General features: G+C 44.0%; 1 protein-coding gene across 1 annotated transcript in view; it reads left to right on the top strand.

Annotated features, from left to right (window-relative positions):
* The first annotated feature begins 5,583 nt into the window (after positions 1-5,583).
* The window catches only part of LOC147703147 (integrin alpha-L-like), a 546,902-nt gene continuing 527,999 nt past the window's right edge, over positions 5,584-24,486 (top strand). The window contains exon 1 of the mRNA XM_086931681.1: positions 5,584-5,696. Coding sequence (XP_086787807.1) covers positions 5,645-5,696 — 52 coding nt within the window. The 5' untranslated portion in view covers positions 5,584-5,644. The remainder of the gene's footprint in view (positions 5,697-24,486) is intronic.

Here is a 24,486-nt window from a genome sequence, read left to right as displayed (position 1 = left end):
CCGACAGCGAGAGCCTGCCTGGGACAGCTCGTGCCTCCATCCTGATTGTCCAAGACACCTCCTGGTCCACGTGGCTGCAGAGTCAAGCGTCCACTCTTCACCTGATCCCGACGACAGCATCTGGTTCCTTCCTGGTTCCACTCCGGTCACTGGCTAGTGACTTTGAACATTGTCCCCTCTGCTTTCAGGTCTCCATCTTCCTCGATCCACCCTTGGATCGCATCGGACATCTTCCTCCTGGTCGCCTGCAGCATCTTTCTTCAAGGCTCCATAGACTTCAACGCGGAAACCCGACACACTTTCACACCTATGCACCCGCAGCCCGTGGGTGAGGTAACAAGAGCATTTCGGTGCTCAAGGGTAGATTGACTCTCCTAGTGTCCAGGTATCCTGTTGTTTTAGTCGTAACTAGTAGGAACTGTCTTTTACTTACCTTTTCGTAATTTGTTCTGCCCATTGACTTTGTTCTGCTTCTCGCGTGTGAGTTCACACTCTGCACACGCGTCCCGTGGGCCTCCTGCTACTTACCTAAGGTTAGGGTAGTGTAGTCCCAGCGATCCTACGGCCTCTGGGCATCTTCATTTTCTCTTTCGATTTCCTTATACCATTTACTTAGTATATGGTTTGCCGTGCCCCTAGGGCACCATTGTAATTTGTGCAACTTATCCTATTTTTCTTAAGAGTCTTGTCATGTGCTTAGCCCTCTGACCTCATAAAGAGTTCAGAGGTGTTTGTTATTAATAAATATATTGTTTATTTTCATAACAACCTGTGTGGTGTCCTTTCATCTGGTATTCAAGGGGTTATATGTGGTAATACAGCTTGCTTCACATGCCAAATGAGTTTAGCCTAAGACTGCTTTGTCCATGCTACCATTAGGATAGCTGGTCTATAAGGTTGACTTACAACCAATCACCATAAGGGTTGTTTGGACTGATACAAGGTGATCACTAGAACTAGTGAACATCATATATCAGGCCAACTTCTCACAGACCTCAAAACAGATGATGGGCATTTTAACTTATTGTCTGATCATGCTCCTCCTCTAGACATGTTACCACAGTGGACGTGCCAGCTGGTGACTGATTGTATTGTGATGCCTGGAGGGGTCCAGTTTCAAGCCTCCGTATGGTCCAACCACAAAAGGAGTTCTGCCTTGGCCTCCTTAGAAATGGAGATACTTTCTGATTACTTCAGGCCCTTCTGTAAACGATCTGCTTTCAGCCTCTGCTGAACCCTGTAGTGTAGAAACCACAGAATGACCACTTGGATCAAAATGACTAAAAGCCCCACACATCTGGCAGCTTCCTTTCTTTGGTGAGGGATTTCTTCAGAAGTTCTATGGCGCTCCTCAAGTGTACTTCCAGATGAGCAAAGGACTAATCCATCAAAGGCAGGTTATACAAGAATATTCAGTATCAGTCCCAGTCTTGAGAATCTCCAGCACTGGCCTGATACATTTTGTAAATCACCAGTGTTGAGGACAGGCTGAACTGGAGGACTTTGAACTTGATCATCTAACCTTGCCATCACAGTTACAGGTGGAGGATAAACATGGGCCCTGCCAGGTAGTATCTTTAAGATCCAGCCTGACCGCCTAGTCTCTCTGGACTAGTGCGTCTCTGAGCAGCTAAATTTGTTCATTTTTAAGTGCCTAAAGACAAAGCACTTGCTGTTGATCACTGAATGGAACCTCTTGTCTTTTTCCACAAGTAAAGACTGCTCAGAAAACCTCTCAGGTGCAAGAAAGAATGAACAAACACACTCTTTGCCTCTAGCTCTGCAACCTCTGCCTCCACCACAGCAGCCTGTTCTTGGGAGAAATGTAAAGGTGCCACCACCATTGTTTGAATTATGTGTCACACTCTGCAAATCCCAGGCATTCCCTGTTAGCATGCACCATTCTGGCAGAAGATCTGCCAGCCTTCCATCACCTTCAGACAGGGAAAAGAGATAATTTCACCTGAGGGCTCCCAGGTCTTGGCTGCTCCTTCGAAACCCCTGTGATTTCCTTTGCTGCATTTGCTGTTGGAGGGGATTATACTGCTGAACTCGACCTTGCTTGAAGGTCTGGTTCCCCCTGGAGCCTTTGAAATATGGATGGCAGGTGAGCACCCTTTGCCTTGACTTAAGTCTACTGGTCACACACATTCCTGATAAAGGATTGGGATTTGTCCAGGTATGTGAAGGCTGTGAATAACTTTCCGAGCTGCGACAAGAGGGGCATTTTTTACAAGTTTGCCAGCTACCCTAGTCTATAGCCCCCTTTAATCAAAAGAGAGCACCTGAGTTGTTTGAACAGGGTGTTAAGCGTGGCTCAAATCCACCCGAGTGACTTACCACACTCACCTACAGTTACTCAGTAAGAAGTCAGCCGGACAGTGGAGAAGAATAAACAAGGTAAATGTATTAGGCCACAAACTCCCATATGAGAGGGCCCTGTCCGACCTCACCCCTAAGAGTGCGCCAAGAGAGGACTAACTCATATCATCACAGCAATACATTATAACATGGTACAGTGAATTAGGATACGCCCCTTCTGGAAAATTACTGAACCCCAGACAGATGAACAATGGCATCATACAAGAGGCATCCATGGGCGTCCGCAGGGAGGGGCAAGCCTTGCCCCCCCCTGGATCGCCGGTCCGTCCGGTGCTGGCCCAGTGACAATGTGTAATTATCACTCAGGCAGCGCACGTTGCTGTAAGGGACGCCCATGCGGAAGTGGTCTCTTAAAGTATTTGATTCTGTTTAAAACATTGAATTGCATAAAATAGCCCTACTAGAAGTGTAAACTACTTTAAAAAGAGAAAAAGGCTTACAGGCGCAGACAAAATGTGGAAAAGTGAAACCTATCAAGGGCACAGTTGGCATTGCCAAGAAATCAAATTGCATTCTGCGCCCACCAATGCAGTATTTGCAGGAAAATAAGATCACCAATAGATTTAGCCTACTCTGCCATATTGAGCATTTTCATAAACAAGGTGGTGATATCTAAAAACTTGTCTTGGCAGGTTCAGGTCCTTCTCAAAGTTAAAATGAAAGGTTTTCCATCCTGCCATCAATCTCTGTTGTTGGTGCTACCTTGCCCATCAGAGAGGGAAAAGGACATTCGGTTCATAGACGACTCCGGACCTTTTTATACATGTGCTTGTGAATCCTGCTTGCCAACTATTGCTCCATCTTATCAGATGGAGTCCAATTGGAGAACCTGGGGTGGTAGAGGTCCTGTAGCTCCAGTATGTCTGACCAATGGCCTGGATCCTGATATTAAGGGTAAGGTTAGCAGTGGTGGGTGTCGCTGCCAGACATCAAGGTCGGCTCATGCCTGCATCCTCCTCTAATGCATCAGAGGTGTTGAAGACCCAATGTTTTCAGGACGTTCCTCCAGGGCTGCTTCTGGCCCCACATTTCAGCTGCAGAATGGCAAGGTAGAGAAAGCAGAACCTGCATGTTTTTAGGAGGATGCCCCTAAGTTTTTCAAAGGCATCCAGTGGTGGCTCCTCCACTGAGGTGGAAGACTGGTGCCCCACTTCTTTTAGCAGTGGAAATGAAGGAAAAATAAAATGATAATAGCTGGGCGTTATTATCATTTCATCTGCTTCTGCGTCGTTGTGGGCCGGGCTGCTCTGCTCTCAGAGCAAGGGAAGGAGTAGTGGCACTCTGTAAAGTGCTCATGACGATTTGACCGGCCCTGTCAGGCCTGCCAAACAATCATGCAGACTTTGCATGTTCTCCATATAGGCTACATTACATCCTGCAAGGAGAACATGCCAAGGCCCTGTTCCCCATCTGAGCGCCGAACCACAGGGCTCAGACCAATCAAAATGCTGTATTGCAGCATTGTGATTGGTCTTGTGAGCCTGGCTGCTTCCTTTCTTCTTGCTGGAGTGGAGGGGCGACTCGAAGAGATGCAAGAAGGTACATTTTCTTTTTTTATCAGTATACCCCCACCCGCCACACAACCCCCAATCCATGCCAGCTGCTACTTAGGCATCTAGTCTTTGGGACCTCTTCCATCTCATTTGTATCTTGCTGCATAGTGGGGTCAGCGCTTCCTCGGGGCCCCTGGATTCAAAGGTCTCATGGACATTGGGAGTGGAGGCTTCTCCTCGCAAGGGTTCAGGGTGGAGAGGCACCAGTAGCATAAGCTTCCTCTCAAAGGGCTTGTTCTGACACTGCCTTGCTCATAAAGGAGTCTGTTAAATCTTGGAAGACCCCATCTGGGGCATAGAACATCACCTTCAATGTATTTACAGAGGATATCTTTGTATGCCTCAGCCATTGTGTGTACTCTGAGGATTATTATGTGCCATAATTGTAATTATTTATATATATTTTTTGTTTTAAGGGCCAACCCATATGAAGGCACCAGAATTCCCTAAAACGTATTGCAGACTACCCTTTTGCTGGTACCATCAATGCGTTGAATGCTCTTCAGTACAGACCCCATCTGGTGTCAGGAGGAAAGAAGGTGGGACATTAGACATGTATGATGTAGCATGGAAAAAAGTAAGATGCCACTCCAGACAGCCTACTAGCTACAGACCTATCTGATACAGGAAGTAAGCCTGCTGCCTGCTCCCGCGTCCTCTCTGTGGCTTAAGTAGTTGATCTAGGCCCTCGTTATGGGTGGCCCGGAAATCAGTGTCATACTATTCACAATTTATATAATCTGACTCAACTTGAACGGAATTTATGCGGCGCAATAATTACCACTCAATTGCAAGTTTTTGAGGAGTAATATGGAGATTTTAGTGCTTGGAGCATCAAAATCTGCATTTTCTGGTAAATGCCGGGTATTTTTCCCCCATATAAATATTTGCAGGTTTGATCTGCCAATATATATTTCAAAACTGATAATTGTGATATGTGAGGCAACATCAGTTACAGCACATTTCGCAATTAACCATGCCGCTCAAAATGAGGAACCCTAGAGTGGCCAAGACAGGCCATGTGATGATAGCATTTAGTGAAGACCTCCAGACACTTCCAGGTAGATCATTTCGTGCTAGTTGCTCACATGACCCAAGTGTTGGCCTTTCTCACTCTTGAGTCCCAACATAACAAGAATGTCAACATAAAAACATTCCATGTCTTAAAGACACGACACATCCTTGTCCCTCCAATAGGCAAGGTCCAGAATACAAACTGGTTACTGGTTTGTGAACCAGGCTTAGTACATCGGTATGTGCACTGTACAACAAGGGTAGAAGCCTGGGGCGCACAAACGGACATTTTGAGGAATTTGAGGCAGAAAGTGTACACATGGACCTTGGGAGTTTAAGTTAGAAAAAAAAAGAGGAAAAGTAGCCTAGGGGACGCCACAATTCGACTGGTAGCAATTACGACAGCCGCTAGCTATCGCATCTCGGTGGTGCTCATATTAACAAGACTGAAAGGCATAGACACCCCTATTTAGATTCACGAAGATTTTGACGTGCACTGATCTCTGCAACAGGTGTCCAACCCACTCAGCACCCACAGTGAGGCCATTGTGGCCTCGCTCCCGGATGCAGGCCCGTTTTTGAATCGGGGAACCGCAAGGCAGGAAGCCTCCACCCATACTGCAATGACAAAAGGCACAGCAGTTGCTCAACATCCAGTGCTCTGAGAGACGAAGGCCTGACACGGAGCCGCACGGATGGAGCCGCGGCGCGCGCTCACTGCTGCTTGCTTTCTTCTTTCATGCCTCGGTGAGTCTTTCTTCGCCATAATTGTTTCCGTAATTTAATACCCGTGCCCCTGAATGAGCTCTACAAATAGCATAATAATGTTAGTGGCGTAGCGTAGGTGACCCTAATACGAACACGGAAATGGTTGCATGTTAAGCTGCATATTAAGTAATAAGATCAAGTCATAGCAGTGGCGCAGAGGGCCCGTCGGACTTACAGTGGCTCTGGAACATTCTTCGTTGCTGCCCAGTGACGTCACTCATCCTGATTAATGTCACACTAAGCACACAGAACCCTGCGCTCCATTTACACGCTCATGTTCGATTAGCCAGCTATTATGAGCAGGGCCGCTGGAATTATGAGTCAGGGGAGGACCAAATTATGCGGCAGGGAAGGACCAAATTATATGACACGGGTGACTAATTTATGTGACTAGTAAAGGCACATTTCGTGGTTTAATGCAGCACATTTTGTAAAAGTACTGTTTCGTTATTTTATAATTATTACGTGTTAACTATGTCTGGGCAAAGGTTCTGTTATGTTATGTATTGTACCTTTAACTTGTGTTGCTTGCGTTCTAATGTCAACTCTCAAGAGGTTGTATTGGATAATTCCAGTATCGCTGTACCAGGAACATCAGGTGTTTCTACCCAAGATGATTCGAATATTTTTTTTAGAAACTCTAAACGTGAAAAGAGACCTCCAGTATGGTTGGCTGATTATATTTCTGAAAGTTTTCCTTTGTAAAATATGATTCTGTATGATGTATTCATTTTCTTTTACAAGTTTTATTCTCATTCACTGTTATTTTAAAAAAAAGAGGGGGATGGTGATGACATGTATTTTTTTTTTTTTTTTTTTTATTTCATCATCAGAAAAACAAAGTGTAAACAATTGATTATTTTAACATATATATCAGTTATAACAGAAGTCATTCAATTAGTGCTTTGTCAATTAAAGAATCAAACGAATTGTACAACATATTCTTAAAAGGCAAAGTTTAAACGAAAGCAAAAACAAAAAAACAACAAAAAAAAGAGAAAAAAAATGAAAAATTACAAAGAGTGCTAAGCAGTTTTTGACCCCACCGACTATAATCTTGTAAGAATAAGCATGAGTCTATCCCTCTTTTTAGTTAACCGTCTAATTTAATTTTCCATTTTTCAACTGGGGCCCATATCCGCTTCCCAAGCTGCTTTGCCTTCGCACCTTTTTTTTCATATAAAGCTTTCTCTAGAGTATAGATAGCTAATAATTTTGAAAGCCATTGTTGAAACGAAGGAGGATTAGAGTCTTTCCATACCGTTGCAATACAAAGCCGGATCAGCGTCATTGCAATAAATAAAAATTCTTGATGGGGTACCTCCTGCCCCTCCTTTGCCACCCCAAGAACCATAATCTCATTAGTTAATTTAATCGAGATTTTCAATTCCTCTTTAAAGAATTCCTCCATAGCTTCTTTAAGGGGATCTAGTTTAGGACAAGCTGCAAACATATGTATTGTGTCAGCCTCCATACTCTGACATCTTGGGCAGAGGATCCCACTCGTGCCCCCCCAACTGGCTATTCTATGCGGTGTATAATATAATTCATATAGAGTCTTAAAATATTGTGCTTGCAGATTTGCAACCTTTAAAGTAGTGTTTCCTAACCTGAGCGATTTTTCAGCCTCATTTCCTGATAGATTTAATTTATTTCTCCATTTATCAAATACCTTTCCTCTGTCATCCTCATTATACTGGCATAATGCACCATATAGTTGAGAGATTGTGCATCCATCCTCATCTCGAACAAATTCCATCAGGTCTACCCTAATAAATTTACAATTGCCTGCTTGTTTTCTCTGCAGGACTGACCTTATCTGTAAGTATTTGAAAAAGTCTCTCTGATCCAAATTGTATAGCTGTTGCGCCCTTTCAAATGTTATTAACCCTGATTGATCTGTGATGTCTCCAATTGTGCTGACCCCAAGATTATCCCACCGCCTCATCACTTGATCATGGAATACATCTGGGAGAAGTTCATTCATATCTAAAGGAGTATAAAAATTCATTCGCCCTAATTTAATTTTCTTCCGGATAATTGACCAAGCTGAGATAGCCGCACCCAACACCTTGAACTTCGTTCTTTTATAATAGTTTAACTCCCTGAAAGTAAGGAGTCCCTTATTAGAATCCAAAACCAGCAGTTCATATATATCCGGAATGCCAGCATTACCCCTCCAGATATCTTTCGTATTTCCTCCGAGAAGTCCTTTACAATACTGAAGGACTGAAGCAAAATAATATGTTTTAAAGTCCGGTGCTGCAAGGCCCCCCCGTTCTTTAGATAGTGCCAACATCTTAATGGATCTTCGGGTTCTGCCCTTTGCCCATATAAAGCGATTACAAATCCCATCTATTTCTTTAAACCACTTATTAGTAAACAATAAAGGAATCGTGCGGAATAAATATAGAATTTTGGGCAGGAACAGCATTTTTATAACATTACAGCGACCTATAATTGTTAAATGTAAATTGTCCATCCTGTCTAGGTCTAATTTTGCCTTTTTAATTACAGGGGTCAGATTTTTCTCCACAACCTTCGATAAGTCGGATGTTATATTAACGCCCAAATAAACCGCAGACTCTATAACTCTTTCGTCCTGAATATTAACAAATTGATTAACAACTATTTGCGTTTTCCCTTGGTTCAATTTATACCCTGATAGAAGACCATATTTTTTAGCTTCATCCTCGATCTCTCTAATTGCTATTACTGGTGTTGATGATGTGAGGTTGTATTGGATAATTCCAGTATCGCTGTACCAGGAACATCAGGTGTTTCTACCCAAGATGATTCGAATATTTTTTTTAGAAACTCTAAACGTGAAAAGAGACCTCCAGTATGGTTGGCTGATTATATTTCTGAAAGTTTTCCTTTGTAAAATATGATTCTGTATGATGTATTCATTTTCTTTTACAAGTTTTATTCTCATTCACTGTTATTTTAAAAAAAAGAGGGGGATGGTGATGACATGTATTTTGACAAGTATTTTTTTTTAATTTAGTTTTTTGTGTTCCGAAGGGGATGTGTTATGTTATGTAGTGTACCTTTAACTTGTGTTGCTTGCACGCGTTCCATAGAATATGGAACGCGAGGTTGAGTGTTCTTTGTGAAGCATTGGAGAGAAGCTGGCTACCAGTCAGGCTCTGTACCTGCTCGTGACTTAGAATAAATCTTTTCTAAACCTACTTCCAAGCGTGATTCAATAACTTAACAGGTTCAATCTAATGAATACTAATTTAACACAGAAAAGCATTAGTAAGCAACTGAAAGGTTACCAGTCAACCACGGCCGTACACCGTGTGGCAAAATGAATTGGAGAGTTATTAGTAACTTTTGATCCGTTTGAGCTAGGAACGTTTTTTTGTAAAAAGCTTCAGATTATGCAGCAGCTGATGGATGATGTGGCAAATGCTGTGAATCAATAAAAACGCAAAAAATGCAGCAGCTGCAAAATATCATAATTCCACTGGCCCCGATTACTATACATGTAATGTATGGCATCGTAGTATACCACATTGATTCTCACCTGTATTTAAACAAGCATTGGAAATGCAATAGGTCTCGCAGTAGTAAAGTTTGAGCTATAGGTGTTATTTTTTTATTTTTTTATTTATGTGTTGTTTTTTCTAAATAGCTAAATTAATAGCTTTCTTCTTTACAAAGCCAATAGTTATAATTTTTGTAAATGTGACACCTCTAGCATTTGTAAAGCAACATGTTTTGTATTAACGGGACTTATATGTGACTTATATGTATTGATATAAAAAAAATCAATGGCTTTAAAAAACAATTAATAATTAATACGTAAATAAAATGGATTTTAATTTATATTGCCAATAGCTTAAAGTTTATTAAATATATTTAGTGAAGATGCTGTGGTTGCGCTGAGTGAGGGTGAGTGAGGGTGAGGGTGAGTGAGGGGTTGAGGGTGAGTGAGGGGTTGAGGGTGAGTGAGGGGTTGAGGGTGAGTGACGGTGAGGGGTTGAGGGTGAGGGGTTGAGGGTGAGTAAGGGTGGGTGAGGGTGAGTGAGGGTGAGTGAGGGTGAGTGAGGGTGAGTGAGGGTGAGTGAGGGTGAGGGAGGGTGAGGGTGAGTGAGGGTGAGGGGTTGAGGGTGAGTGAGGGTGAGGGTGAGTGAGGGTGAGGGTGAGGGTGAGTGAGGGTGAGGGTGAGTGAGGGTGAGGGGTTGAGGGTGAGTGAGGGTGAGGGTGAGTGAGGATGAGGTGTTGAGGGTGGGTGAGGGTGAGTGAGGGTGAGGGTGAGTGAGGATGAGGTGTTGAGGGTGGGTGAGGGTGAGTGAGGGTGAGTGAGGGTGAGGGTGAGTGAGGGTGAGTGTGAGTGAGGGTGAGTGAGGGTGAGGGGTTGAGGGTGAGTGAGGGTGAGGGGTTGAGGGTGAGTGAGGGTGAGGGGTTGAGGGTGAGTGAGGGTGAGGGTGGGTGAGGGTGAGTGAGGGTGAGGGGTTGAGGGTGAGTGAGGATGAGTGAGAGTGAGGGGTTGAGGGTGAGGGGTTGAGGGTGAGTGAGGGTGAGGGGTTGAGGGTGAGTGAGGGTGAGGGTGAGTGAGGGGTTGAGGGTGAGGGGTTGAGGGTGAGTGAGGGTGAGTGAGGGTGAGGGTGAGTGAGGGTGAGTGAGGGTGAGGGGTTGAGGGTGAGTGAGGGTGAGTGAGTGAGGGTGAGGGGTTGAGGGTGAGTGAGGGTGAGGGTGAGGGGGTGAGGGTGAGGGGTTGAGGGTGAGTGAGGGTGAGGGGTTGAGGGTGAGTGAGGATGGGTGAGTGAGGGTGAGTGAGGGTGGGTGAGGGTGAGTGAGGGTGAGTGAGGGTGAGGGCATTCACATGTACTGCACGTGGGTGTCCTTCCTTTCCTGGAAATGCTAACTTTACTGTCTTAAAAGAAAGTGAAAGCAAAGCAGACTAAAGATCGAACAGAGATCGTCGGGGACTTTCCACTTCGACGCAAGTAGGGAAACAGTCAGCATGCTTAAATAATGCATTAATCTTTTTTTGAGTCAGTTATATTGTATCTCAGAAGTTGCTGGTCACGTTTAAAGGAACTTCAGTTCAGTAATTTCATTTCCTCCGTTAGCAACCCTACTCATGATTTGTACTCTTACTCTCCTCAGCTTCACCAGGAACTGTAGCATTTTTCTGTACGGGGGCAGGCGAAAGGAACACGAACATGGTTGCTGGTGTGTACGCACAACAACAACTTGGGAGCCTTCTTCTTTGAGCTCCGGGTGAGCCGGTGCGGTTGATGGACTCGCAGTTATGTAACCCCGTGGGTGCAAAGTCTCCCATCCCGCTAAGTGCTTTTGGGATTACTTTGGTGTTTGAGGCATTTCGTGCTCAAGCCTCCTTAACGTTCCATAAAAGCTGTCCAGGCTTAATCAATTTAGGCGTGTTACAGTACATGGATTGAGGATTTTACGTGGTAGAGAATATTAAAAACGCTGCGATGTATTTTTTGTGGTGGGGATACAAATGCTGTGCAGAGATAACGGGCAGCTTTAGCTGTGCTTGGGCAGACTTGTAGGTTCTAATAAAGTACATATAGTTCGATGGGTGGCTGCCTGCAGGCAATGTGGTCAGAGTGCTGGTCTCTTTCTTGGCTGCGGTAGACCAGGTTATAGTGCTGCACCTCGGTTATAGATTTTCGTGAGCAACGACCTTTTTCACAGGAGTTGTCAAAATGTAAACACTTAAGGAGCTGGACATGGACTGAACAATGCCTGCTAAACTGAGACGGAGGAAAAACCAAGAGTCCTACCATCAAGAAAAAGAATCTGACATAGTTATCAAATGAAATCTATCTAAATGAAGCCACAAGCGTGTGGCAGTCATAATGAAAGCTTGTGGGAGGTCCCCGGGATGTCAGCATACTGAAACACAAAGACATTCTGATCGGGAGGTGAGACGTTTCCACACATACGCGCTCGTGGGGAGGACCAATACAGGATGTTACACTTCTTGTAAATGTACAGTAGCAGTGACAACAATACAACTAAGTGGATCCTGGCGCTTACGAAACACGAAAACATCTGAATAAAAAGACACGGTTATTCACATAAGTCACCGAATAAAACAAACCCAGCCTACCCAAAGACCACACTTTCACTAACAAATAAAGAAAGCACAAGGAAAAAGTATGGGACAAAGACAGTAAGGAATGATACAAACAATGTTAAGAAAAACAACTTCTATCTCAGGGAAAATCTACACGCCTAGCATTAGTGCTGTTCTGATGGTGGAGAATTGAAAAGGCAATTAACACATTGTCGCGCACGTGCCTACCAGAGAAAAGCGGTAAGAATCAAAAATACGAGCTAATGCCAGTCACTGTCGAACTATCTTAGTTTGTGTGCTCCTTCTTTGGCAACCGAGTTAAAAGCATTCCAATACCCTTTGGTGCAGGGCCTATATATTTTATAGTTAAATAAAACAAGACAGTACTATGGTAAAGAGTAAATAAAATAGGGTAAAACGCATAGTATACATTTAGCTAAGATACTAAGCTGCTGCTATGAAGACAAATAACTAAATAGTGCTGCCATCAATCAACATAATACAAAATAAAACAATTCCAACAGTACAGACGATACACAGTGTAGTGTCTAATAGGGTCTAAGAGGGACAGGCATATTGCCAGGCAAGATTTGGACCATAAGAGCACCATCCTAGCACTCATTCTGAGCACTATCCGCAACGGTTAACGAAGATCTGTTTGCAAAGAACGAAACTGAGAGAGGAAAAAATAATATATCACATCCCACGGAACCATTACTGTAAAGGGCAAAAGTCGATGGTGATTGCAAAACAGTTCAAAAACCTCTTAACGGTTAAAAGTGCGTATCCCCGTAAAAGGTTGATTTAATTTTTTCGTCTAAAATAGGGAGCACTGTGTGTTGTTAGGAGGGCATTGCTGTGGGGAGGGGGGAGGAGAAATGCGACATGGCGGGGAGGGGGCGGAGCGGGGGAGAGGGTGTTAAGCAGCAGGGTACAGACGGCTGAGGGAACAGACGGCGAACAGAGGGCGGGCAGGGGAGGGGGCGGAGCGGGGAGGGGGTGTGAAAGCAGCAGGGGCACTCATTCTGAGCACTATCCGCGACGGTTAACGAAGATCTGTTTGCAAAGAACGAAACTGAGAGAGGAAAAAATAATATATCACATCCCACGGAACCATTACTGTAAAGGGCAAAAGTCGATGGTGATTGCAAAACAGTTCAAAAACCTCTTAACGGTTAAAAGTGCGTATCCCCGTAAAAGGTTGATTTAATTTTTTCGTCTAAAATAGGGAGCACTGTGTGTTGTTAGGAGGGCATTGCTGTGGGGAGGGGGGAGGAGAAATGCGTCTCGGCCGGAGCAGGGGGCAGAGCAGGGAGAGCGGGCTTTGAAATGCACTTCACACGGCCGGCCGGTCGTGAAACTGAAAGCATGGCCGGCCGGCCGTGAAAGCCTTTGATGCCGCAGGGGGTGGAGCGGCACCAGCTGGGAGAGTAGGCAAGGCAGGCGGCTGGGGGCATGTGCACGCGCTTTTAAGCTCAATGCGCATGCGCATTGAGCTTAAAAGTCACGGGCACTGCAAGGAATCGCCACGATTCCTTGCAAGTTGGACAAAGAGTGGATAAGCCCCCATAGTCTCGCTTGCTCGATGCGCATGCGCATCGACAGGCGAGACCTAAAAAGACACATCTGGCACGTGAATCATACCTTTATGAATCGCAAGGGATGCAGAGATGGAGGCAGGGTGAGTACAGCAGAAAGTTGGATGTGGTCTGAGCGCAGAAGTGACGTCATCAAACGCCCCAGGAGCGCTCCTGGCTGTAAAACGCCTGCTCGATGTGCGGGGCTTTGGGCCATGTTTGTTACTCTCCGTGGATAGAGGTTACATATCTTGGGGGATATCTTGGAACCAAATTGAGCGATAAACTATCTACACAAGTTTTGTGAATGGCCATAAACCTGCAAGTTTGTGGGAGTTCAGCCCTTCTTGTAGGTATGTCACCCTTGGAGCACCCACTACTCACCCATGTGTGGTGATGTAATTTCATGTGTTAGTACATACATTTACAAGTGCATGTGCACGTTTTGCGCGTAAAAAAGTTGAGGAGGTGTCATAAATGCTGCTGTTTGCAATTTGAACCAGTACGAAGCCGTCTGTAGAAAGGTTTGTGAAACTGGTCCATAAGGGTTGACAGTCACCCTAAATTGTAAATTGATACTTGTATAGCGCACTACTCAACCGCAAGGGTCTCAAGGCGCTTGTACGAATACCGCTGTGGAACCCATCCTGGCTTTCCCTGTGAGACGTCCACTCCTGGGCACCCCCAAGGTGGAGGCCAGGCATCCTTAGCGTTGTGAGGGCCGTTGTGGTGATTAAGCAAGCTATTGCCCAGAGTTGCAGAGTGGGACTCCATGATTGGAATAGGCACTGAGGTGAGAATTATCAGGTCCGTGACATTTTTGAGCCCAAGACCCGCCGAGGCAGGGAATTGAACCCTGGTCCAGGGCCAGACCTCTGCATCAGGGTCTGCCGCTCTAACCATTGAGCCACACTTCTCAAGTGGACAAGTGGACTTTGTGAGGGAAGCACCGCTAACCCCCGATGTGTGCTCCTAAGGTGTCCCATTTGGTGAAGTGTAAATCTGAATCAGATGGATATAATGCCAGGCCTGCATGCTTTCCTGGAACGATTCTGGACCATTTAATATCAAGATTAAGGTGCCCTGCAATTGGCATGCAAAATCCTGTTGAATAAATCTGTCTGAAAGACTGCCTGATGTCTACAAAAACAAAGACTCATCTGAAATAGAATGGGATACCATATTAAACATGCTCCAAGTATTTCAGTTGTTAAAAAGCTTATATTGGGAAAACATCATTCAGGTGTGTCATAGGACAGCAGGTAAAGGAAAGCTGGTGCTATTGTATCTGGAAATCAAGTCCTCAAGCATATATCAACCTTATATGGACGTTAATTAGAACCAGAGCTAAAGAGGACTCTATACATAAAATCTAGGTGTGGAACTCTACCGGTTCTATACTATGAAAAAAATATTCTACCAGTAAAGACTGCATGGATGACTGCAGCTGTGAGTTAGGTGGCTGAAGACATTAGTACATTTTATTCTGATAAGTACTAAGGGCCTGATTATGAGTGTTGCGGTCTCGCCGCCACGCTGGCACCCCACTGCGAGACCGCCAAACCCATATTCAGACTGCCCCAGGATTACAAGTGAATCCAGTGCGGGCGGTCCTTGGAGGGGTGGGGGCATTCCCACGGCAGTGCCTTTCTAAGGCTCAAAGGAGTGCCATAGAAAGGCAGAGCAGTGGGAGCCCCGCAGCACGTTCCCGCACAGGGAGGAAGGCACCATGTTGTGCATTTCTTCCTGTGTAGGAACTGGAGGTGCAAACATGCAGGTAGGCACAACCAGGAGCCCGTGCTCAGAGGTGCCAGGGGCCCTGTATGGGTCCACTGAGTTGCCTCAGCACCACCCTTTTCATGGTGGTGCCCATCGCTGTGGATAGGGTCGCAGTGAGGAAACTCCTAATATACTCCGCGCTGCCTCATTATCACTGCCAGCATATTGTGGCCTCACACCACTAGACCACCACAGCGGGATCCGCGATCCCTGGCAGTTGCATCGGTCCAGTGGCGGGGCCATAGCTGCACTCTATATACGGCAGTCGGACCGCCAGTGCGGCAGTGCTTTGACCGCCACCACAGGTTCGGCAGTCCCATGGACCGCCAAACTCATAATTGGGTAGTAAGTATTTGTTGCCAAGGAAGCAGTTCCTCCCTCCACCCTCCTATTCTGGAAGCACAATATACGAGCTTGCAGAAAGTCAATGACACAGTGTTCAAGGAGTGACATAGAAAGAATTTTTTCTTTTTTTGGTAGAATCCTACATTGTCAGGTTGAAATGTAATAAGATAAGATTCTGCTAATTCCTTTATTATTCTTGATTGCAGTTTTTATTCTGTAATGAATTGATTTGGATGTATTAGAAGGATGTATCCTTATTTTTTGTAAGGAATATTTGCTGGAACAAATACAAAATGGATTGGTTGATGGCATATGCAGGGACCAAGATACCAAATGTTCTGCCGCAAACAACAAGATGGCAAAGAGCTATGCAGATTTTAAGTTACAAACATTAACGGTTGCAGGAAAGTTCTTCGATCATAATACTGTGCCAATTCTAGAACGAGGCTGAAACCCTGATGAATCGAAAGTATGATCTTGCCCCAACCGGAAGATTAAACGTCAGACACTATAGACATTCACTGGCGAACAGCCCTTTCTGGCCAGAGGGCCCTGTTTGAATTCAGCAGCTAGTTCATTCTTCAATCATGCATCTGGTTTCTCACTCCCCCTCCTTTCCTGAGAATGCTGGGATCAGCATGCAGAAGTCATCTGACATATGAGAGCCCCCCATTACCCCGATGGTGACGTTAAACAAAAGTCACTTTCTTAAAGCGCATGGCTTTCCTACTGTAAGGTGTCAGATAGCAAAAGCCAATCTGTGCCCATCTGCCCCTCTTTCGCATGCTTACTTCTGCCCTCCTGAGTACCCCCCGTTTTCCCATTTACCGACCTTTAGGACTATTCCGTATCAATATCCAAAAATTACATGATTTGTCCCTGGAAAGGAGAATAACCTCACAGATCCTGGAATACAAGGTCATTTTCTGGTGTTTTTTACTTGATTGCGGGGACAAAACCGGCTTTCATCCTTTTTAGGTCGAGCCTGGGCAGTGCATGCACTGCTCTGCGGCATGCTGTATTGGAGAAAGGAACTGAAGGCCTGCCAACTCTGTGCCCATATTTGTCATTGGCTTGTGTCGTTGCCCTTCGTAAATGCTGGCTTCAAAATGATAATAGGCTTGTTAGTCCCTCCTTATTAACTAACGCCTTGTCGTCATTTATAACCCCCCATGAGGACTGGCCCTTTTACTTCGGTTGTTACACATGAGTCTTTTTAATCTGCAAGAACTATTTTCTTTAATGAGTTTCTCCTACTGCAGGTACGACATGCTTTCCTGCAAAATTCAGCACGTCATGCGTGCTTGCACTTTCTGAGCAGCCCGGGACAATGGCAGCTGCTTCTTTGAAATGAAGTAGGTCTTGCATTTACAAGAGTTTCAGATATTGGCATTGTAAATGGCAATGCTTTTATTTATGTGTTAATTAGCAAAACAGATAAATAAAAGACATTGGGCCAGATGTAGGAGGCCAAATAGCGAGCGGTTTGCGATCGCTATTTTGCAGTGAGCAATGTAGGTAAGTTGAAACCTTCTAGCAAAATAAGGAATCGCAAAATTGCGATTCCTTATTTTGCTCTTGCATTTAAGGAATCGCAAATTGTGATTCCTTAAATGCAATGTAAGTAGCACAAAAGAAAGTGCACTTTAACCTTAAGGAATCGCTAATTACCACCAACTTCAAATTGGTGGTAATTAGCGATTTCCTTTAAAAAGCCCTTTTACGCTTTTTTGTAAGTATTCATACCCTTAGGGCATGTATGTGCGTCACATGTGCACACATGCACATTTCAGGGTGCAACAGGGTGTCCTTTTGGAACCCTGGCAACCTTGAAATTGCACCCGCAATTTGGGAGTGCCTCTTGGTGACTGGCAAATTGCGGGAGCAATTCCTATTCATTCCTATGGGCCACTTAGCGGGAAAGAGGCATGTAATGGGTGTTACAGTGGGTGTTCCGCTGCAACACCCATTGCTTTTTGACAATGCCCCATATTTACAAGGTATGGGGCAGTGCCAATATTATCACCAGCAAAACAGCACCAAAACTGCCAGTACTGACACTTAGTCGCCACTTCACTCATACCAATCACACGTGACACTTGTAGTGATTGTAAATCTTAATAAATATTTTTATTTTTGTTCTTATTTTCTTATGTTGCTTTTTCACGGACGGATGTCCGGACGCTGCGGTTTTGGACTGTGCACAAGATAAAGCATTCTACATGGCAGTTTAAAGAAAAGGGAAGTCTGGATACTGCGTCCCCCATGGAAAAACGATGAGATTGTCGACAATTCGAGCCATGTTGAAGATGGTGTTAGACGGCTAAAAATCATTCCAAACTAATTCAAGTTCCTTCAGACAAATCAGCAACATTTGGTGTGTTACGCGGAGTGGCGAACGCGTCAAATGGCACATTGGGTGTCAGGATGAAGAGCTTAAGCTCATTCTCCCGGTCCTGATGATAACCCCAACACATGAATGGGTTTGAAATGTGTAGACCACTTATTACATCCAAACAAATATATAGTATCAGGTCCAAAGAACAGTGTACCAACTATTGAATTTAAGTTTCATTTGACCTGAATACATAACTCTTTGGCCTAATTTCTCCCTGGGTCTGTGTTGTTCTAATTCACTGTGCCGCATCTTTTTACCTTTCCCTTGGGTTCTTTACTTTTCTTTTTTTCTTTCTTCTAATGTTTCATGGATTTTGAGCGTGCTCACATTGTGTAAATATTTTTGACTATGAAATGTGTTGTCGGGGGCTATTTGGTATGGTCCAATTTGATGTTATATGTTTGTAATGTTTGCATGGTCTTAAACACGTTCGCATTATTCATGTAAATAACAACATGAATGCCTTGTTGCAAAAAATTGAAAAAGCAACATAAGAAAATAAGAACAAAAATACAAATATTTATTAAGATTTACAATCACTACGAGTGTCACGTGTGATTGGTGTGAGTGAAGTGACGACTAAGGGCTCCATTAGGATGTCGGGCGGATCGCCACCGCCATGGTGGCGGTGGCGATCCGCCAGACAGAAATGTCCGCCCGCCACCCTTTTCCCCCCGTCACATTACAATGGCGGGGGGACCGCAACGTAGGGAAACACTGGCCGCCACTTTTCCGCCCCGGTCGCATTGCGGCCGGGGCGGAAAATGATTAATATGGTGGCGGTGTCTATGAGACACCGCCAGCCATATTACAATGGCACGAGTGCAATGCCTTTCCGCGGCGACAATGCCGCCACAGAAAGGCTGCAGTGTTCACTTTGGGGGCCCCCGGAGTGAAGGCCAAAGGGAGGTGGCACACGGGGGGTACCTGTGGTACCCCATTTGCATTTACATAATCAAAGCGGTAGGCACCGCGCGGTGCCTGCCGCTTTGATTATGTAAATGCTGCAAATCTTTATTAGTATTGTGGCGGCGGAGCACAGAGCTCCGCCCGCCACCATACTATAAATACAGGATGTGCCCGGCACATCCTAATGGTGCGTGCTGGACCCCCGCCCTTAGGGCGGGCGGTCCCGATTTCCGATAGGATGGCGGGCGAGCAAAGCCCGCCCGCCATCCTAATGGGGCCCTTAGTGTCAGTACTGGCAGTTTCTATGTGTGCTATTAAAACTGCAAATTGCCTGTAAAGATTGTTTAGGTGCAGGAAAGTGTCCCTTCCTGCACATAAAATATCATCCCTGCAGCGCAGGCAACCTTGCAACATGGCGCTAGGGTGCCTGCGTTTGTGCTAGGAAGCTTTTGTAGCTCCAGCACTAGGTCAAACGCAGGGGTGCGCTGCATTCTTGTAAGTACGGCCCATCCATGTGTTTTCAAAATGATGGAGAAAGCGTTACCAATTTTGGCATAACCCAGCGCTCTGTCAGTTACTAGTAAATGTGCCCCTATGTTACTTCAAGGTAAGTAGACGGGGAGTGAAGAATAGTAAATCTATATTTACCTATATTGCATTATCTTTCTGGTATTCAGGCAGTCGAGATCCTGTTTATGATATTTTTGTAAGACACATTTTTTGAGCTTGCAATTCTGGTAGCCATCTTTAAATAAGCTGAGCAAAGGCGCCAAGTTTTAACTCATGGACAGCATGGCTCAGGTGCCCTCTTCTGAACTGCAATCAGGTGTCACCCACTGCCAGTCATTCCAAGACCCTCTCACTAACAAATGCATTGGCTGTCTCTCTCTGACTCAAGCCTGGTTGCATATTCCCTTCCTTCTTTCGTCACACTTACACTTGCCCCATTCAAGACCGACGTTTACTGATGAAACAGATAGCATGGTAGGGCAGTGGGCTAGAACATATACATAGTATTTTTCCATTGTAAGTGATCAGACTTTACCAGTGACACTCCTTGACCTGACATCAGGGTTAGCCGAGAGGCTGGTGTCTTCCAATATGACCATCTCCTCCATCCTTTACTATAGCTACCTTAGGTATTGGATCCCCTGACGCTCAACGGGAAAATAATACTGTCCTTTAGCGCTGCCATCCACCAATCCTTGGTGCCTTCCCCTTTCATCTAGACAACCACATGGACAGGGCCAGCGTAGAATGGCTAATCCTGCTCTACAGCTTGCAAACGCCCTAAAAAGTCTACGGCCCTTCACATATAAGAACATACCAGTAAGGCTGGCTTGACCTGGCTATGATAAGAGGCCAATGATACCATACGTCTGGTGCCAATGGTCTCATCTGTTTATTTTCAGCCGTAATGATAATGACAAAGGCATTAGGCCTGACTTATTTATTGTGAAAAGCATATGTTAAAGCCATTGGGCCTTTAAGGGAGGTATAATGTACTGTGATAAAGTCTATTGACAGGCATTTTATTACAAAGAATCTTACTAGTGACAGAATTAGGCAAAGGTTTTGGTGTTGGTTACCGACTCTCACAACCCCTGTGGGTAGATGATTTGCATTGTGGATTTGAAAAGTATATTATTTTTCAAGATGTTCTTCTGTACACGTTTGTGATGTTATATATAGTATTTAGCTGTGTCTGCATATTAAAGTAGTTTTTTTAGATCTGGGTCATCCAATTTAGCAGTGCGACATGCTTTTGTAAATACAATAATTCATAAAATATACAAATATACAATCATACGTAGAGGCAGTTTCGGTCTGATTTATTCAACTATCGGTCTGTTTGAATATCTTTCAAATTCTGTATCCGCTAATGACTGCTGCTGCCATGGTGAAATAGGTCCGCCATCTTATGCTCGTTCTGGTGGACCAGGCTTTTAGTTTTTCATTTTATCCTTTTACAGGTCCTTGTTTATTTTCTTTTATCTTCTCCTTTTCTGAGGGCCCACAACTCCCTAGAAAGTGCTACAGGGCCACTCTCTTACTGCTTATCTTGGAATGGTATTTTCCATAGTGTATAATTGTTTAACCATTCGAAGGCAGCTACTACGTTTCAAAGTAAGGTCGACCATCTTGCATCAGTACAACAATCTTTGCTCAATACCATTTGAAGATGGATTGGATGCCCAATGCGATGTAATGGGTCGGAGTCTTAGAATGGTACTTTACATTGTGTGTCATTGTTTTATTGTTCTAAGGTAGGCATCACATTGCTTCTAAATATGATGGCCATGTTGTAACTTTAAAACAATGGCACACTATGACCAATACTGTTCAAAGATTACCCCCCACTGCTATGTTTATTAATATGCCTAGGTAGTCCCTACTGTTCATTGGGGATCATAACCTCATCAACCTAATCCTGAGTCTCGCCCCAGGCTGATCTATGAGAAAGAGTGTGGTGCAAGGGATCTGTCCCCCTCAACCGATAACCTCAGATTGGTCTGGCGTGGCATAGATAATAAAGTCTTATTTGGGTGGATGGCAAGAAAATATCCAGACTTATTTGATACTTGTTTGTCTTTTAAGGAACACAATTCTGCTGTAGTTGCTGCTTTCATGAAGCTATGTGCGGGTGTCAAAACCTTGTTGTCTAGGCCCATCAAGGAAACACATTCCGGCCCAGGCTGGTTTAATGCTGATTGTTCCGCAGCTAATAGAGCTCTCCGAAGGGCGCTTGTTAAAAAACCTAGAGATAGCTCCCTTATTAAATCACTCAGACAATGCTATAAAGCAGCCATATCAATTAGAAAGGAGGAAATAATCAGTGAGCATTGGGACAATCTCGCTCGGGCAGTCACGTTAAAAAACGGGAAGGATTTTTGGTCAGCTGTTAAAGATATGAATTCTTTGGGACACCCCATGTCTGCAATTAGTTACAATATCTCTAGTGAGGCATGGGAAGGGCATTTTATGAGGATTTATTTAGCTTCAGCTCCAACTATAGCCACCAACGAGTATGTCATTACCACTGGGGTCCTGATTAACCTATCAGAAGTAGAGGAGGCTATTGACCAGAGCATGGGTTGTAAATAGGGCTCCCGGTTTTATGGTATTTATAGTTTAGTCATTTCCGTCTGTATTTATCCGTATTTATTTTTTGCTATTTTTTCCTGTATTTATCCATATTTATGTTAGGTTTTGTGAAAAAATGAAGCCGAAATGTGTATATTTCTGCATTTATTTAACCCGTTAATGTGCACTCATCCCTAAACGTCCGACACATTTCAATGATATAAACACACTCACATAGTAAAATATGCACTTGTAAGAAAATATGTACATTTTAGTATCAAGATTGTGCAAATCTACTGCTGTTTAAGGCTCTTAATTAAAATCCCTATATTTTTTTTATTCCCTTCCTGTCAATCCACACAGTTTTGGCCTGGTAGTCATGACTGACCGCATTTAGAATCCCTCAAAAACAACCCAATTTCCGCTTTTATCTACATTTAAAATTAAATACAAAGAGGAAAATAAAAGGTGTTCTGTCTTTATTTATCTGTAAAAATCAGTAAAAACGGAAAACCGGGAGCTCTAGTTGTAAAGCACTAGGCCTGACGGTTTGCGGACTGATCTTATTAAAAGTCAACCAGACTTTTGGGCACCCTTATTGTTGAATGTTTTTGATAATGTGACAAATTCCACTATGCCCAAATCATGGTCCACCAGCATTATCGTGCCGATTTTTAAAAAGGGTGACCGTTCCAATCCAAGCTGCTACAGGCCAATCTCCCTGATCGATAAAACGTTGAAAATTTTGAGTAGGGTCCTGTATAATAAGATCAGGTCGTGGGCTGAACAAGATCAGATTTTACATCCTTGTCAGTTGGGGTTTAGAAGCAACATTGGCACTGTTGAGCAGTGCCTCAACCTCAACTTGATTATTGGTAAATACAAGATAGCCAAAAAAACACCTTTATATTTAGCCTTAATGGAGCTTACCTCGGCCTTCAACTTTGTCAACAGGTCACAGCTTTGGACTATCCTGTTAAATTACGGCCTGGATGCGTCCCTTGTAATTTTTTTATGCCTATTTACATAAAGACCTACGCGCCCAGGTGCGCATCAGCACGGGTGGTGAGGTATCCAAAGACATTGAAGTCGGCAGAGGGGTCAGGCAGGGTTGCGGCCTGGCCCCCTCCTATCCATCCTTTATATTAACGAGCTGAACAAGTCACTGGCGATACTCACCCATGATGTTCCTTGTATTAATGGCAACAAACTTCCCGCCCTATTATACGCCGATGATGCAGTGCTAATGTGCCATATCCCAAAAGCGCTACGCACTTTGGTACGGGGCTTTGTTGATTTCATGGCTAGTTTGGATTTATGCACCAATTAAAAAAAATCTTTTTTAATGGCGTGTGGGTCGAAGAAGTATTTTAACACATCCATTGTTTTAGATTCAGACAGTTTACAAAGCACTTGCACTTTCCCCTACCTAGGGTTGTTATTTGCCTCCAGCGGACTATGGTCTGATCATGTGGCTTACTGTAGGAGAAAGTACTCCAACTTTACTAACATAATACTTGTTTTGCCAAAACCTAGGAACATGGAGATTGTATCTGCCACCGTTAAGATCTTTAAACTTCAATGCATTCCAACTGCCACTTATGGCGCAGAAGTTTGGGGCTTCACTAACTATGGTAGCATCCAGGAAGAAGAGAGCAGATTCTGTCTCAAAATCCTGGGTGCTCCCATTTCCTCCTCACAGTATTCTTGCCACAGGGAACTCAATTTGACACACATTGAAGATTATATTAAGGCTCGCCCTACATTATTTTGGTTCAGAGTCTGGAAGAATCCAGCTGCACAACTTACTACGGAGATTATATTAGACTGTTTAAAATGTGATAGGGGGATGGAAATACCTTGGCTAGCTGCTGTCCACAAAAGTTTAACTAGCGTGAACCATGAGTATTTATTTTTAAATCCCTAAGACCTTGGTATCATAAGTAAGAAAACCCTCCAAACGGCTTTATATGCATCATATAGAAATATTAGACAGGATAAAGAGATTCAGAAAATGTCTGTTGCTAGATATATGGGTATTGAGAACCTTTCCCACGCTCCCTCTAGCTATCTTCTAAAACCTATTGGCCGTTGGGAAAGGGACCTACTGTTTCGGCTGAGGATTAATACAATGAAATTCATGCTCTGTTTTCCTGCGGGGTATAACCGTAACCTTGATCATTTGCCATGTTCCTGTAACAGTCAATATAAACAATCTATGCTGCATTTCTTATTCTTTTGTAGTTACTATTTAATACACACCAAAATTGTTTTTGATAACATATTTTAAGGTTATACCTGTGATTGACTACAAGGCAGCATATGGAAAGTTTATTGCTTTGGAAGATGAAGAGCTAATCTTTCGTATTGGTTCTTTTTTGAAAGCGGCAGTGCGCACCCGTAATTCAATGTTCCCGCCCTGAAGTATGCTTATTTTATCCTGTTTTTAACCACAATTTTTCACCTTGGTAAACAAATACCTAGATGAATTTCCCCTTTTTGTATCAGCATCTTTTTATGTGTACTGTATTAATGGAGGACCTGTTTTGAATTGAACTTCTCTATGTCCCCTCTGCTGGTGGATAATTTTTGATGTATATGTTGTTGTCTGGCTAA

The sequence above is a fragment of the Lissotriton vulgaris genome, chromosome 7, assembly GCF_964263255.1.
Source record: "Lissotriton vulgaris chromosome 7, aLisVul1.2, whole genome shotgun sequence".
NCBI lineage: Eukaryota > Metazoa > Chordata > Amphibia > Caudata > Salamandridae > Lissotriton > Lissotriton vulgaris.
Note: the sequence above shows the minus strand (reverse complement) of the source record. Positions and strands in the feature narration are given on the sequence as shown.